The following is a 16,313-nucleotide window of genomic DNA, read 5'->3' on the forward strand; positions in this document are numbered from 1 at the left end:
ATGAGCAGGATGGAGAAGATTAAAAATGAGTACAACAGGGGGACAGCTCAGGCTGAGCAGTTTGGAGAAAAGGTTAGAGATGCAAGACCGAGATGGTTTGGACATATGTAGAAGAGGAAGAGAGGATATGCTGGACAATGAGCAAAGAATGGCAGGCAGGAGGAAAAGAGGAAGATCACTAAAGGAGGTTCATGGATGTAGTAAAGGGGGACATGCAGAGGGTGGTTGTGGCAGAGGAGGATGCTAGGGACGGAGTGAGATGGAGGCAGATGATCTACTGTGGCTGAAAGAGCAACTGAAAGAAGAAGAAGGAAGAAAGACTCTGGAGGAGGATGCTGGGGTGGATGGTGGGTGTACAAAGTTTGACTGACTCTTGGTTCCGAGTCCCATTTGTGGTTAGAATTAGACAGCAAAAACATTACACATAAAAAATGGTTGTTTGAACACCACGTTAAGATGTCACGTTCACATCAATAAACTGTAATTACTCAATTTTGTAAGAATATTTTTCAAAAATTCTCATTTTGAATTTCATGTCGAGGATAACGGTTTATGTAGGCCTCGATTGTTGTTGTTCTCATTTCATAATGCAGGATTTTTATTTTTTTTTTAAGTGGCAGACAAGTCTGCACTGCAGGCTATCTGAGCAATCAGGCTCACAGATCTGCTGCTTGAAATAACTAATATCTAGATGACAAACTTCATAAATATCATCTAGGAAAACTTTGAGATCTTCCAGGTAATCAGCTCGAGGGACATATGGAGGATATGGACATCCAAGTTCAAAAAAGATGAATAAAAATGGATGTATTGAGGGATAGTTTATGAAAAAAAGGGCTGCTGTCATAAATAATAAGATACAAATAAATAAATTAGGATAACTAGTTTACCTATCAAACCTTTAGTCTAAGGAGCTTGGAAAGAAAAGCTTCAAACTTAAAGAAGAAGTGACTCAGTGCTGTCTTTCTGAAATAAAAAGACCTTCCATGATTCACCTTCACAGATATCCGTACTTGGCCACGTGCACTAATCCTCCAACGTATGGTAGAGATGATGGCTTTTGAGCTGTGCACTCATATCAAGCTGGATGAGCTGCATGTATAATATTTATATTTATTTATTATTATTTTGAGGCAGCACAGTGATCAGCACTTTCGCCTCACAGTACATGAATGAAATGAGGCATTTCCCTCTGGGTATTCCAGCTTCCTCGAAGGTCCAAAGGCCTCAGGTGAACTGATGATGACATGATAAATAGACTGACTGTGTTATCCCATCTCTGAAATAGATGCACTTTGCCTCTGTTATCATCAGTTCATCTTAAACAAACTCACACCCAAAGAAGGCGAGGACCTCACAGGACGGTCTGTTTTTGGGTTCTGGGGCACACAGACAGTCCACGCTGTGATTTCCACTACAAAGCCATGTCTGTTTTCAGTGTAATGTTGCCTCAGGGCCTGAAGATCACAACCTTTTCATAATGTTTTTCTGACCTTTTTCCTTGTGCACAGAGACTTCCCCGAATCTTTTAATAATATTATGTTCTGTTATCTGTGAAATCCCCGAATCCTTTCTAATTTTTCTAAAAAATAACATTGTTCATAATTTGTTAAACTACCTTCCCACTCAGGCTTTCACAGTATGATGAACCTCTCACGTCTCTAATCTTCGGAAAGACTAGTCCTCTCTCCCACTCATGCTACTGGTCTGATGCCAGTTAACCCAATCTGATGGGAGATCCTGTGATGAGTGTAGCCAATGTAGCAACTTAAAAAAACCGTGTTGCTGACATTAAGTTAACACTTCCCAGTATTTCAGCATTTCAAGTCTTATTTATGAAACAATGCTCTAAAAACCAAGAAGCTTAAAACAACTTTATGCTCATGCTTCCTAAACACAGAGGCTGTTCCCTGAAGCGGTTTCTCAGTCAGGTGAGAAAGCAGAGCAGCGTAAACCGTGTTTTCCTGTGGGACTCTGGCACCGCTCGCCCAGCAAGGGGTCAGGATGGAGGGACGCTAAGTCAGCACGCTCCTAAACAGAGCCACATGTCTGCAGGTTGAGGCCAGCCAATCAGACTCTGCTGGGTGGACCTGAGCCCTTGAGAACCCACTGGATCATTTACAGCATGAGGAGGGAGAAAGCACCAGTGCATGGCTGGGCTCTACAAGGGAGTGTGCGGTTAGGCTTTTACAAGCGACAAACCTAAATAAACAGGAAACCTGGCTCACATGGACATCACGATGCAGTAAATAGGTTTTTATACTTGCCTGCAGGAGCAACTATAAATCCTGGAAACATTTTGGAGGCTGCCGTAGCTGTTTACAGGCCAAAAGTGAGAGGATGCATGATGGTTACGTACAGCCAAACAGGTCTCGTGTCACTCTATAAAAAAACGGTTTGCAAATGTGTTGCAGTTCAAGAGGTGGAGAATGTGTAAATGAAAAAAAGGGCTCTTGTCAAACTGTCACTGTGTGCAAGAAATAAGATGCGAATGTTCCCAATTTTAAAGTCTGGCATTCACACTGGGAATGACACAGCTGCCCGGTATAAAATGTGTACTGCTCAGTTTCCTGAAGCACCTGTAGAGGAAAAACTGGTTTTCGCTAAGCAACAGTCTGCAGCAGTCGCTCAGCACATTCAGGTTACAGGTCAAAGGTGAGAAAGAAAAGTATGTGGAGGATATTTCTCTTTGCTTTTCCAAGCAAAGCAGTTCAACATGACAGAAAGTGCATGTGTAATTCTTTCGTTTTGTTTTGCCAGGCGGGGAAATCCCCAAATTACCGTTTCAATAAAGCCTTGTCACAAAAGCCGTCTGGTTCTGAAGAAGTGGTGAACTAATGTGTTTTTATTGCCCACCAATTCTTAGTCATTGCATGTGGAGGTCATCAAGCTGTCCTGATAACCTTCATTATACTTCCCTCAAAAGAGATCGGGTGGAGGTGGAGGGGTGGGCGTATTAGACTCCTCCAGCTTTAACTGAAGAAGTCTATTACAAAGTAGAATATTTAGACAGAAAACTGCATATGAAGGCACGTGCTTTGAAATTGTGAATAAAAAGCAGTAGAAATCCTGATCTGTTAGAGCAGGGGTGTCCAACTCCAGGCCTCGAGGGCCAGTGTCCTGCAGGTTTTAGATGTCCTTGATCCAACACAGCTGATTTAAATGGCTAGATTACCTCCTCGACATGTCTTGATGTTCTCCAGAGGCCTGGTAATGATCTAATCATGTGATTCAGGTGTGTTGACCCAGGGTGAGACCTAAAACCTGCAGGAAACCGGCCCTCGAGGCCTGGAGTTCGACACACCTGTGTTAGAGCATTAGACTGAGCGGTGCGTTTTTTCTATCCAGGTTTGGTTTTACTGCTGCAGTAGTGCGTTTGGGATCATTGTCAGGCTGAAAATGGAGCTGTTGCCAATCAGATACTTTTCACGTAGATTTGCAGGGAAAATCAAAATCTTATGGTAATTTTCAGCAGCCCCAAACCATGACAGAGGCTCCACTGTGTCTCACAGACAGGTATTGTTGTAATAGGGGTGCAGGTACCTCTCCTCTGACTCTCCTCTGTACATACTGACAATTTCAAATTTGGATTCATCGCTCCACAAGACCTGTTTGCAAATTAATATAATTTGACATACCTCAACCTTTTCTCCCCATTTCCCTTCTTTAAGAATGGCTTTTTAAGGACACGCTGCACATCATGCTTTTTGCCCTTTGGGAATCACCTTGTTGTTGCAAAAATACTTTAAAAATGTAAAACCCTGTCTGAAAAAAAATAAAAATGGGAAATTGTGTTTTTTTTAGTTCCTTGTGTGCCCTCATGTGCTTAAATGACTCATAGATCAGTGATTAGTGGCGTAACAAACAAAAAACCTTCCTCTGAAAAAGGTCATGAACAAGGCCTGGACTACAAATGAGTGAAAAGCAGCCAGTGTCCAAAAAACAAAAAAAAAACAAAAAAAACATTCAGGAAGTTTGGCTTGGACCCAAAATCTAAAGAAATAAGGTCTGTGAAGACTTTTGCACAGTACTGTATGGTAAAAAAAATTAACAGTGTCTGAGTAGGTATGTAAAAAGCTCCCTTTTTAAGTTCTTTTTCACCTTTTTACCTGCTCAGCTCTCTAAAGATTAACTTTATTGCTCTTAAATGTGTGAAATAACAGAACAGATCTGTTCACCCCATCCTTGCAAGTTTGGGAAATTGTCTTCATTAAATACCAGTAAAAACAGGCTTTTCTAAAACACACGGCGGCCTCCAGCCAGACACAGACGTGCGTTTGCAGCCTAATCGCATCCTGATCGCTTTGGGTCGTCTTCTGTTTTGCTGTCAATCACCTATCTATGCCTCACAAGCAGCGACGTGAAGATTATAGGCGTTTAATGTAAAACGAAAGAAAGACAAACAAACAAACAAAAAAAAAAGCAGCAAAAGCTCCCTCTGAACAGGAATTTTACAAGAAACGGGGCAGCTTTTCTCTCAAAGCTTCACATATTCCAGTGTAGTAAGAAAAGAAACCTGAATGTGCACGGTGCCGATGTGCTGGTGTTTTTGTGGCGTGAGGTCAAGTTCATCATCATGTTTTTCCAAAAGCCTGAAGGGAAAATGAAAATGGACAAACCTCATCAGACAAACATTATTCAAAGCAGAGGAATTTCTCCCTGTCAAGGATGGACGGGGTTTTTTTGTTTGAAACTCTTTGTTTTCAAACAATTGGACCGAGACAAACACAACCGGCTGTACTCAGCTGATTTATTGTGCAGATTAAATTTTTTTTCATCTAGTCAGACAGTTTGAAAAGGTAGAAAAGAAATGCGTACTTATTGAAATTCTCACTGCAACTTTTTGGACTCTGGAATACATCTTACAAAAAAAGTACATTGCTCAATTTGCTTCTTTTCCTTTTTTTTTTTTTTTTTTTTAAGCACTCCAAAATTACACTGAGCAGCAACTCTTACGTTGGACGTTATTGGTCCTCCAGGACTCTTTTTGTGGTTCTGCGTCATGTTCCTCACAGAAGAAAAAAATAATATATATATATATCAATCTGCTCCAGCTCTGTTCCCTCCTCTGAAAACCCTGTAAAGTGTTGGAGAGTTACAAAATGAGTCGAGAAAAAATACAATCCGTCTGACGCCAAAAGCTGTCCATTTACGAGTCGCCGCTCAGGAACGGCGTGAGCTGATTTTTCCAGGACGACGTCCCTCGGAGAAGCCCCGGTCTAAATTAAGTTCCAAGAATTATTTCTGAAAGCTTCCAAACTTCTGGGGTTGTTTGGGTCTGCAGACCTGATCGAGTTCCCTCTTTTGTGGGAATTATCAAAGCCCCTTTCAGACATCCTTTCCAATCATCCGATTTCATATCCAAAACAAAAAAAAGCACCCGGGGCACTTTTCTATAAAACACCACGTGAGATTATGACTGCATGTTGTTAGTGGTATGACAGATTTTTAGATTTTATATCGCCAACTATGCTCCTAACTTTAAATAAAACAAAGATGTTGTGATTTGTTTTCATGGGAGGCTCCGTCCTCTGAGCCTGTGTGTGACACTCGGTCTTTGGAGAATGGGCACAGGTTCATTGAGTCTGCAACATTATGAGCAAAGCTTTTGGGAATTTCTGCAGAAGGAAAATCACCTTTGATAGAATTTCTTGGGGGTGAAAACACGTCAAACCGGTTCTTGATGAGATATCAAACTAGTGGTAAAGTTGTAATAGGTGCAAAAGAGGCCGTGAGGAACATAACAATAAAGGTTTCATTTAAAAAGATGGCTGGAGGCAGTGATGTCATGCATAATGTCTAAAAAGGGCTTTTAAGTCTGGTGTTTAAGGCATTTTCAATATCTTTTCTGCTGCTACTCATCTCTATGACCCCCTCAGAAGTTGCAGGTCCTTTGGGTTGACTTTAAATGCAGTGTACTTGCTCAGCTGTATGTTTATGAAATGATATTTAAATGTCTTAGAAAGTAGAAAGTCCACCATACTGTAACATCGTATGCTGGGAGAAACTGCTTTCCAGCTCTCTGAAGCCGGACTAGAACTAATCCTTTCACCTCGCTCCCACATCTGGTGATAAAAACCACATGTGCCGTTAGCTGCGGGGACGAAAAGAGCCTAACAAACTAATACTTTACACAAAATGAAACACTAACTAAAGTCCACTGTGTCCGAGGCCTCGAACAAATCGCCAGTCTGCTTTTCCCAAAGTGAAAATGTGCGCTGCACCCGTCAGGGTCTCTTAGCATGGAGTGACTACGGCTGGTCGGGGGGGCTTGCGGCGGCGGCCTCGTCGTTGCTGCTGTCCACCTCCTGCTCCATGGGGCTGTCCTCCTCCAGCTGCTGGCTGGTGTAGTTGGTGATTTCCAGGAAGCCGCTGGGCTCCACTACCACGTTAGACTGGCTGGAGTCTGGCAGGATGGAATACTGAGGAATCACCTGCATGTATGAGAAAGATCGGGCTCAGAGTAAGTGAAAATAGTCCCTCTCAGACTTTTTTTTTTCCACTCTAGACTCTGTGTGACATCACAGAGAAGGGGATATCCCTAATATGGTCCTCTCAGTCTGCAGTGGAGTATACGATAAATGAGTCACAGAATAAACAATAGAACTAGAAATAAGTAACCAAATGTAAGTTATGTCAATACTGAGCATATAGGTTTGCATATACAGTGTTCGTTTTCCCTTTTCCTGTTCTGGGGGAATCACTCCATTTTCTGACATTTGAGACTGTGAGTGCCTTCTTCTGGGCTTTATCATCAGGTAGTGATGCTTTAAGATGGTATTTTCCATCCTTGTTGACACTTTTTTTTCAGCTTTGACTTAAGGAAACAAAACAGGACTTTCAGGGAAATCCACCTGTTCACCTTTGTTTCTGAGAATTAGACGAGAAGATCGATACAAGTCAGAGAAACTGTTTAGGCTTCAAAGACGAAAACCTTTTCTGTTTTACAGTTTCATACAAAGGATACTTAACATAGTAATAGTAAAGCTGGGGAACAGTAAATTACATATTCTTCAGTGGCCAGGTCAGTTACCTGATCGGAGCCTAACAGAGCTGAAGACAGCTGCAGTAAACACCTGGCAGAGCATTTCAAGATATAAAAAACAATCCTTGGAAGTTTTTCCATTTTTTGAGCCTCTGAAAATCAGGGACTGTGTCTTAAAATTGCAGTTAACGCAAAATCTTTTAAATTAAAGCTGAAAGTCTGCACTTCCGCTGCATATTGGTTTATTTGCACACAACTCAGTTGATTTTAAAATTACAGGCAAAAGCACAAAACTGTCAGTCCAAATACTTATGGACCTAACTTCTTCACTCTTTCCCCCTTGGACGTCTCGGAAACCCTCGTTTCAGCCCTGCTTTTAGAACAAATTGACCGACTGAGCATGAGAGGTTAGTGAGGGTGTTCCACGTCTTCACCGACGTATACTAAGGTGTCAAAACCCGTCTTTGAGGGTACGGAGAGGTCGTCAAATGTTGCCCTTGTGGGGGAAAGTGTTAAGAAAAATGTTTGCTTAGCGTGAGATAAAAACACAGGACCAGCTGCTCCATTAGACGAGCATTTGCAAATAAAATCTGTTGGCATGAAAACCTGATTTAAAAAAAGCGTTTGGCATGGGTGTGTTTGCTTGTGACTGTGCTGAGTTCATTTAAACAAATAATAAATAAAGCCCTGTCTTTGTTGACTCTCTTTAATAGTTGCACATGCTGCCTAATGAAGGATCAGAGGACGGCGTTTATGGTTGTGGTGAAAAATGTTTCAGTTTTAGCTGAAAATCAGCTGCTTAGTTAACCAAGGACTTTTTAAAGTTTATAAGTATCTGATTATCATTATCCACCGTCCATTAAAAAAACACTTGTGTGCTTTCACTTTGATAACGTGGCCATATCATGTGCTCTTTGTGCAAAAACGTTTATCTGCTGTCTGATTTATCTTCTCAGTAACGTACAGTACAAAACGTACCTCGATGACTTCCAGGTCTTCCTTGCTCCTCTGCGCCGTGAGGCCCTGCAGGCAGCTGAACTGCTGCGGCTTCGAGTGGGAGTGATGCATGGTGGCCCCGGAGCTGCTGATGAACTGGCCCGAGTCCAGCGTGCCGGACACGGCCTGGACCTCCAAAGCTTTCCCCAGAGGGCCGCAATCGCTGGAGGAATCCACCACCATGGGCTCCGTGCTTGGATCGATCTCCGCCTCCATCATGGAGATCTTCAGGATGTCCGACACTGAGGGCTTGTCTCCAGAAGGCCCGGAGCTGGACTCTGGGATCAGTTTGGCAGAAGCCTCCCCGCTGCTGAAGACGGGCGACGAGTGGTGGGAACTGCCAAAGGTAATCTTGGTGACGGTGGCACTCTGCGTGATGATTGGCTGCTGCAGTGACAAATTAGAAGAAGTACTTGTTATTACTGAATTACTACAGCTGACCTCTGGCAGGAGGAGACAGTAACTAAAGCAGGTCCTGATAAGAAGATCATAATGAACTGAAATGATAATCAAAGGCACGTATGCAGGCTCTGTACGTGCTACAGCTCAGCCAAAGACAAGATAAGTGTATTTAAAAGTCAGATAGTAGGAAAGCTTGCTGTATGGCTCACAAGCTCCAAATATACAGACACCGAGCTCTTGCTTCAGTCCAACTGTGACAAATGAGCTGATTTGTTATTTGTTCTGGCCACCAATCGGCCTTTGGTTGCCGTGACAGATAACAGAGAGAAGCAGCAGCTGCAGCCAGCATTAGCACAGCCATAAATTAATTTCCCCTTGTTTATCAGTGTGTCACATGAGGGGAAAAAAACAAAAAAAACAAGAGGTTCATTCCATTTGGCTCAAACGTAGGGAAATCCCAGCACCGAAACATGCACTGCTTATTATTAGATGCTGAGAATTACTTGGGAATGCTGTGGATTCCCTTTTGTAGACTCAGGGAAGCTTTTAAGAACAATAATCCAAGTTGGAATTTTGAACATGTCTAGAGGAACGGTGTCAAACTCGTTTTAATTCACGGGCCAAAACCATGAGCCAAAAGTTAAATACACCCTTTGCCACATTTAACTTCATAATGTGTCATTTTTATAACTACTTAGAAATGAACAGGAAGTTTACACATGATATAAAAAGCACATTCCCTTTCTTTACTAGATTCACACCTCCACATTAACATCTACAAAACCACACGTTGGGTTTTCATTAATAATGAAAGTATGTCACATTGTTTAGTGATGTTCAGCATTTAAATTACCTCAGTTTGAACTTTGAATTCACTTCTATTCTTGTATTGGATTACAACGACACCATGCAATTAAAATAGAGAAAGCGGGCTTTGAAGGCTTCATTCTGGGCCCTGACCCACATTTTCCATCGGTGCTCTACAGTGATGTTATTGAAATACTGCTCACCGTTTTTAATAGATGTACAGCAGTTATTTAATGCACTGAGCAGCAAAATGCAGCTGATCTCTTTTGATAAACATAAGGTGTCACTCAAATTGATATCGCCCCCTGGGAGAGTGGGAGATAAAAAGGGGAGGCTGGGTGTAGGCCTCTCCCTTTTATCTCCTAGTCATGGGACTGGATGTATGTGTTTGTGGTCGTGGATCGGGACAGAAGTGAAAATCCACTCACGTGTCACCCTCGACAGGTTTTATCAGGTGACTTAACAGGAAGTCATCATGACAAAATAAAAGAGAGAAGCTGTGGGCATCAGCTGCCTCTGGAAATTTACTCCTGGTGAGCAGGTGTAAAATCCACTCACCTGGCTGGAGGCGGTTTTGTCGGTGCTGACGGGGTGGTGTGCCTGCAGCGGAGGAGGGTGGGACATTGAGGTGTGCAGGGGCCGGTGGTGGGATGTGGGGGCCTGCTGGAGCTTCGGGAGCTGTGGCGTCAACATGGGCTTGGTTGGCGTGCTCGGAGTGGTGGCCTTGGCCCCGGCTGGGGTCGGTGTGCTCACAGGTCTGTCTTTAGGGCTCTGGGTTAATGTTTGGGGTTTGGGCTGACTCTGCTCTCGTAGCTTGGGGATTTTCTTAGTCAGAAGAGGAGTAGAAGGGAAGGTGGTGGAGGAAGAGGAAGGCTGGCTGATCTGAGGTTTGCTCTGCAGCTGCGGTGGCGTCTGCTGGGTGGACGTGGAGGTGGAAGGGTGCCGGCTCTGCTCGGCCTCAGCCTGGCTCAAAGGCGGCGGCTGAGCGCTTGCAGAGTGGGCGGGTTGCTTGGTGGGTTCTGAAGCTGGTTGGGTGGAGCGGTAGAACAAGCCTGTCTGGGGGTCCAAAGTGTCTCCTTCCAACTCTCCCGCCTCTAATACAGCCTCAGGTTTACCATGACTGTCAGAGTGCTGGAAAAAAGACACATACATGACGCTGTTAACGGTCAGCAGGACAAAAATACGACACAGGAGAATTTTATGGAGAAAAGACTGTACAGAAAGATGGACGTAGCCATTGCTCATCCAATTGATTTGCGCTGTATTGTTTTTTCCATCTTGACTTTTTGAAACAAGATGCACCATTGAAGTGTGGCTCTGACTGAGAAACGAGGAGCACTGTGCACTGATACATAGTGACCTGACAATCAAAAGGTAGACCCGCCCTAAAGCGTTCCCTGCTGTATCATTCCTCTGGAGGCTAACGAGAACCTAACCCATTTACTAAATTCATTCATGTTGCATTCAAAAAGGCTTGAAAGTAGCAACTGAGCCCATAAACTAATCCGGAAAATGTTTTCCGAGGTCTTGGATGAAGTAGGGCTGTTATTTTCCACGCACAGGAGGACAAATACGATTTTTTTTTAAGATAAGAGCAATATTGGAATATGTCAATTAACTAACTGAGCATTTTATGGCTTACAGTGTTTTCTGAAAACCGTAAGTAGTGACCAAAAGACGATACTAATATTAATGAGTGTTTTTAAGTTGATTTTAAAGATTAGGCACAAGAATATTGATAAATCATTAATTTGTAGAGGTGGGAATCACCATATATCCCACGATGCGATATTATCACGATACTTAACGCACGATACGATATTATTGCAATTTTTAAAAATATTTTGCGATATTCAGATTCTGTACATAAAGGTAAACTTTATCAATATTCATTTTATCTAATATCAAAGTCTCACACTCAGTCTTTCTCTCATTTCAGTCAGTTTTATTGTTGACAAACTGAACGGTTTGTATTACAGTCTAGTCCAACTTAACTGAATGCATCCATCTGGTACAATTATAGCTATTCTGAACTATGCAATTTATGATAACTATGCAGCCCATTCAGCAACTGAAGAATTTGACAGTAAATTAAAACAAAATATAATTTTACATTAAATAAAAAAGTTTTAAACTTAATTTAAATAAAACGTCTTAAATTAAAATAAGTAAACGGTCATGTTTATTGCTGCCAAAAAAAAAGTTAAACACATTTGGACAGTGAAGGAATGTCAGGATTCTTGCTCAGAAAAAAAGAGCTGATCCAAATGCTCTGAAGTCAGAGTTCCAGTCCACAAAAACTTTTTTTGTAACAAAATATCGATTTCTGCTGTCCCTGTATCGATACATTATTAGCAAACAAAATATCACAATACTACACAGTATCGATTTTTTCCCCCACCCCTATTAATTTGTGCGTGGAATGTTCATACACATTATGCATAGATGGGCCAATGTCCTGTGGAGAGACAAGACTGATGTGGAGATGTTTGGCCATAATCCATAGCACCGTGTTTGCGGAAAAACAGACGCTGCACATCAGCACAAACACTGCATACCAACTGTCAGCACGGCAGAGGATGGCTTATTGATTTGGGTTTGTTTCACAGCCACAGGACCTGGGCACCTTGCAGCCACTGAGTAAGGTATGCATGAAGCCATCTGTTTGACACTTCAAGCTTGGATCATGTAACAGGACCGTGATTCCAAGCACAGCAGGAAATCTACAAGACAAAGTCCAGACCTCAATCTGATGGTAAAGCTGTGGCAGAACCTTAAGAGAGCTGTGCACAACTGAATGATCAGTGAACTGAAGCAACTTTGTAAAGAAGAGTGGGCCAAATTTCTCCACAATGATGTGAGACAAAGTAACGCACTGATAGAAGTCGTACAGAAAACAGCAACTCATGCTATTGCTGCTAAAGGTGGACCTACAAGCTACTGAATCACGTGGATTAATTAGATTTTCACAGGAAGTCCATAAAGGGGATGTTTATTTAATTTAAAAGGTTCTCTGTGCAACATTAAAAAACCCATCAAACTCAACTGTTTGTTTTTATACTTTTTCAAAAGCTGAAGACGCTGCACTTTGTGGCAACTTGCTCTCGGTTTCTGTCCTCTGACACCAAACAATTGTTTAAAAAAAACAAACAAACATGGAAACCAAGACAATAACTGCAATATAAATAAGAAAAAAAACTGCACTGCCATGCTTTCACAAAGAACAAGAGAAAAATTCCCAGGAAGCATTTTGTCTCCGGTGGTAATCCACCAAACCAGATGAAAGGTTTGCATTGAAACTACTACTTTCACGCAGAGAAACCGTTCCCGTGAAAGCAGTTTACACCAGTTTTCTGTGGATCGGAGAGGAGCTCAGATATATTTGTAGAACAAATGACACAAGATTTGACCCGTTTCTCTGCAACACATTTATACATTGATATTTATTTTGTACCCTTAAGACCAAAGTCCAACCCTCACCACGTGTGACGCTGGAGCCGCAGAGGAGACAGCAGCAGGTTTGGTTACCACAGCAACTGTGCTTGTTTTATATGGCTTCCCCAGCTGCTGACTGGAGGACATAACCACCTCTTCATCCTGCGAGGGCACTCCCACTCTGGTGGCTTTTCCTGCAGTGAAATTAGTCATTCTGTCAGATGATGAGGTATTAAAAGTAGTAGTGGGTTTCACACACACACTTCAGCTTCCGTCACTAAATGACCTAAAAAGGAGAACCATGTTTCACAAGCTGCCCACTGCGAGGTTTTAGTTTGAACTGTATTTCATTCCACTGAAATCATGACTGGCACCAAAAACAGGAACTGCAAAGTGCTGAATATGAAGCATGATGGAGAGGACTACCTCCTGCGACGTATTCAGCAGTGGGTTCAGCCTCTGAGGTAGAGGGTTTGGGGGATTCAGGGCTGGGCTTCTTCTCCTGGGCCAACTGGATGGGCACAGCCATCTGGCTAAGGTCGATGGTGTGCTGCCTGGGTTTGGATTCTCCCTTTTCCTTCACTGTCAAGACGAACAACAGTGAAATTCAGCATCATTTACCAATTCAGTCATGTTTACAGCTCATATTCACTGTTAACTTCATCTGATTATTTCCAACTTGTGCTCGACGTTAGGCCCGAGCGAGGGCTAGCAGACAGAAACTGTTCCTATAAATGTGCATTTAAAATTTCAGGGTTTTTTGGCACCATGCCTGTATACGCCGGGGTTAGAGCGCCAACTTTCTCTCTGAGCAATCACCTTAGTTTTAAATCCAGCTGATTTTTGTTTTTGACACTTGAACGGAAAGTTCTGTTTGCCTGCATAATCCAGATTTCAGTGGTGCAGACCAGCTGCTTGACTTATTTGGCTCGAGCGTCTCAGTAAATAGCATAGTTTAGTAACACTAAAGCAGATAAAGCAAGTGTTAGCTTGACTAACTGTAGGCTATATTTAGACTTGCTGAGAGAGCTGCTAAGCACCACAAAATACAGCCTACACTCAAACTGACACTTTTAAATTGGCTAAAACACATTTTGACGCATAACTTCATAACAGCAGTGTGTTTAACATCTGTGTCTGCGGCATGTAGTGATTCTCCCCTTCACTCTTAACCTGGAAGAAGTGAGCAGCGAGTGGGCGAAAGTTCCAGCGCACTGGTTACCTGTTTGCAAAGTCACAGGTGGAGAAACTTATAACTGCTAATAAAGCTGGGAGGCAGTCTTGTTTCCGTAGAAATGCAAAAAAACAAAAGAAAAACTCCTAAAAAACCCAATGATAACATTGTAAATAGCATGTTCATGATACGATACACCTTTGAGGTCTGGTGTACCATTTGCCACGAGAAGCTCTTTGTTATCACAGATATAATTTGTGTTTTGATTGTTGAATCCAAGCTAACACGGAGGCGTGGACAGGAAACTACAGAAAGTCGCTGAACCGCAAACAGGCATCTTGTAAAACAGGTTAAGTTGACTGTGTGGAAACCCTTTTTATAGAAACGTAATCAAAGCACAATAGTTTCTTTACTCGGTGGTGTGCAACTCTTTTTGCTGACTAGCTAAAAACCGTGGAGGCTCCATGAACGTGCATTTCACTTAAGCGTTTCAAAAGTAAGTAAAGGTTGACTGCCACATCGGTTTTGGAACAGCTGGAACAAATTAAAACCGTTTCTTATAATAAGGAAGATCTGCTTTCCTGGCAGAATCGGGGGGAAACAACAACAAAATAATTACGATAAATATCTGTGTTTTTTCTGTGAATCACATCTCAGGTTTTTTTTCGTAACAGGGAAGTTATATTAGATCTCAGAGATATATACAATTAAAACTCCATAAAGCACTTTTAATGTGCATACAGACGAAAAAAAAAAAAAAAAAAGCAAATTGGGGGATTATACCCCTGAGCTGCTGGGCTTTTAATTTGAAACATATGTGCAGGAAGTGTTGAGTTACACTGTCTCCTCTTAAAAAAAAAATCCAAACAAACTGCAAAGTAAAACCAGAATTGGGATAAATGAATATGTGAGACCAATATTAACGATAAATTGAGCACCAGAGCGACGAGTACAGCAGTTTTTGGACCGCTATGCTGCAGAAATATACTCTATAAACTCAAATATGATACTATGACCTAAAACAGATGCCTTTAACCCTCCGAGGTCTAAAAAAACACCCCCCCCCCACCCCCCAAAAAACAAGACATCATCCAAACACAGGGTTAGGTTAGATTAAGGTTACTTCTTTGCCGATAATTTGGACCTCATTTCGTTAATGTGATCTCATTTTAAAAACATACAAAAAGCTCGTTGTCTCCAGTTCATGACAGCTTTATAAAAATTTATGTATTTTGAGTATTAACGCTCTAAAGAGTTTTACAGACAGCACTGGGTATTACCTTCATTATGGATCAGGTTTTGCGCACTAAACAGCAATTACCTCTTTGGGAATTTTCACTCACAGCCAGATAAATGCTATCGGCTGCTCCGCCGTGCCGCTAATGTGAGTATTTAAATATTTTAAAAAAATTCCCACCTTCAAATATTCCATGGGAAACCTTTACCTTTGCATTTGCTTACATCAGTCCTGTTCCACAGGTCTACCATCCAATGAGCTCAGTATCTAAGCAAAGCCTCGAGCACGAAATGCATAATTACTGTTGGCCAGCAGCTCTTCGTGCTTCAGCAGTTTCAGGAATGTGTTGAAAATTAGTTTGACACTTGAGGCGAACACCTCCTGTGTTTGTATTTCTGATGAAGCTGAAGCATTCGAGCTGTTTTTTTCGAGCTCCTCTGAACTCTGCTGAATCAGCATGTGCACTGGTGGTAAACCCCCACCTCTCCTCTCCTCTTCCTGTGACACCTGCAGCTTTTTCTGTGACGTGATGGCTCACCTGATATCTGCTGAAGTTCAAGAAGAGCTTTTATGGTGGAAGTGGCCGACTGGGATTCCCCGCCAGATACCTCCTGGTAGATGATGGTGGGGCTGGACTCCACAGCTACTTCCTGCTCAGTCCAATCCTGCTCTCTGGAGGACACCACGTGCACTACAGGCTGCGCTTCTGAGGAGCGGACAGTTTTTGTTTTTTTTAAACCAGCGGTTACACATCACATTTCAGTCAACAATCCTGAGGCAAACACCACAGAAGCAGTAGTTTATCTCCAATCTCTGCGTCATGGGAAAAGTAAAGGGAGGCATACCTTGAGCGCTGCCCTGAGAAGCCTCGCTGACTAAGCTGCTGGCCTCTGCGAGGCTGCCGGCATCATCCTTTGTGGCCCCGTCCTGGCCTGGGGTCTGACCCTGACTCAGTTCGGCGGAGCGGGTCACCTGCTGCAGCGTCTCAGTGACCAGCTGCCGGGTCTGCTCGCTCACCACCGCTGTCTGGAAGACCGGCTTCGGTTTGATGAGAACCTGCAGGAAACCAGAGGAGCATACAGTGTCCTGAAAGCTGTTGACTGGTGTGTGCTCCTCATTATACTTGATAAGGAACTATAGTCCTAATGAGTGAAAACACAAGCCTGAAAGCAAGCGTTTGCCTCTGTAACCTCCTGTTGTGGCAGGCCAGATGTTTCAATATCCGTTCAGACTTCCACTACTTTCCATCTTTCTTTCCATCTCTCTCTCTTCCTCCA

The 16,313-nt window shown here is 42.6% G+C and overlaps 1 protein-coding gene across 5 annotated transcripts in view; it reads right to left on the minus strand.

Moving 5' to 3' along the window:
* Positions 1-4,736: 4,736 nt before the first annotated feature.
* emsy (EMSY transcriptional repressor, BRCA2 interacting) overlaps positions 4,737-16,313 on the minus strand; it is a 28,568-nt gene continuing 16,991 nt past the window's right edge. For all 5 annotated transcript variants that reach the window (XM_004551177.4, XM_004551178.4, XM_076889421.1 and 2 more), the window contains 7 exons: positions 15,882-16,092; positions 15,575-15,742; positions 13,052-13,207; positions 12,671-12,819; positions 9,749-10,321; positions 7,964-8,368; positions 4,737-6,434 (listed from right to left, as the gene is read on the minus strand). In XM_004551177.4, coding sequence (XP_004551234.2) covers positions 6,252-6,434; positions 7,964-8,368; positions 9,749-10,321; positions 12,671-12,819; positions 13,052-13,207; positions 15,575-15,742; positions 15,882-16,092 — 1,845 coding nt within the window. In that variant the 3' untranslated portion in view covers positions 4,737-6,251. The remainder of the gene's footprint in view (positions 6,435-7,963; positions 8,369-9,748; positions 10,322-12,670; positions 12,820-13,051; positions 13,208-15,574; positions 15,743-15,881; positions 16,093-16,313) is intronic.

The sequence above is a fragment of the Maylandia zebra genome, linkage group LG10 (genome assembly GCF_041146795.1).
Source record: "Maylandia zebra isolate NMK-2024a linkage group LG10, Mzebra_GT3a, whole genome shotgun sequence".
Lineage (NCBI taxonomy): Eukaryota > Metazoa > Chordata > Actinopteri > Cichliformes > Cichlidae > Maylandia > Maylandia zebra.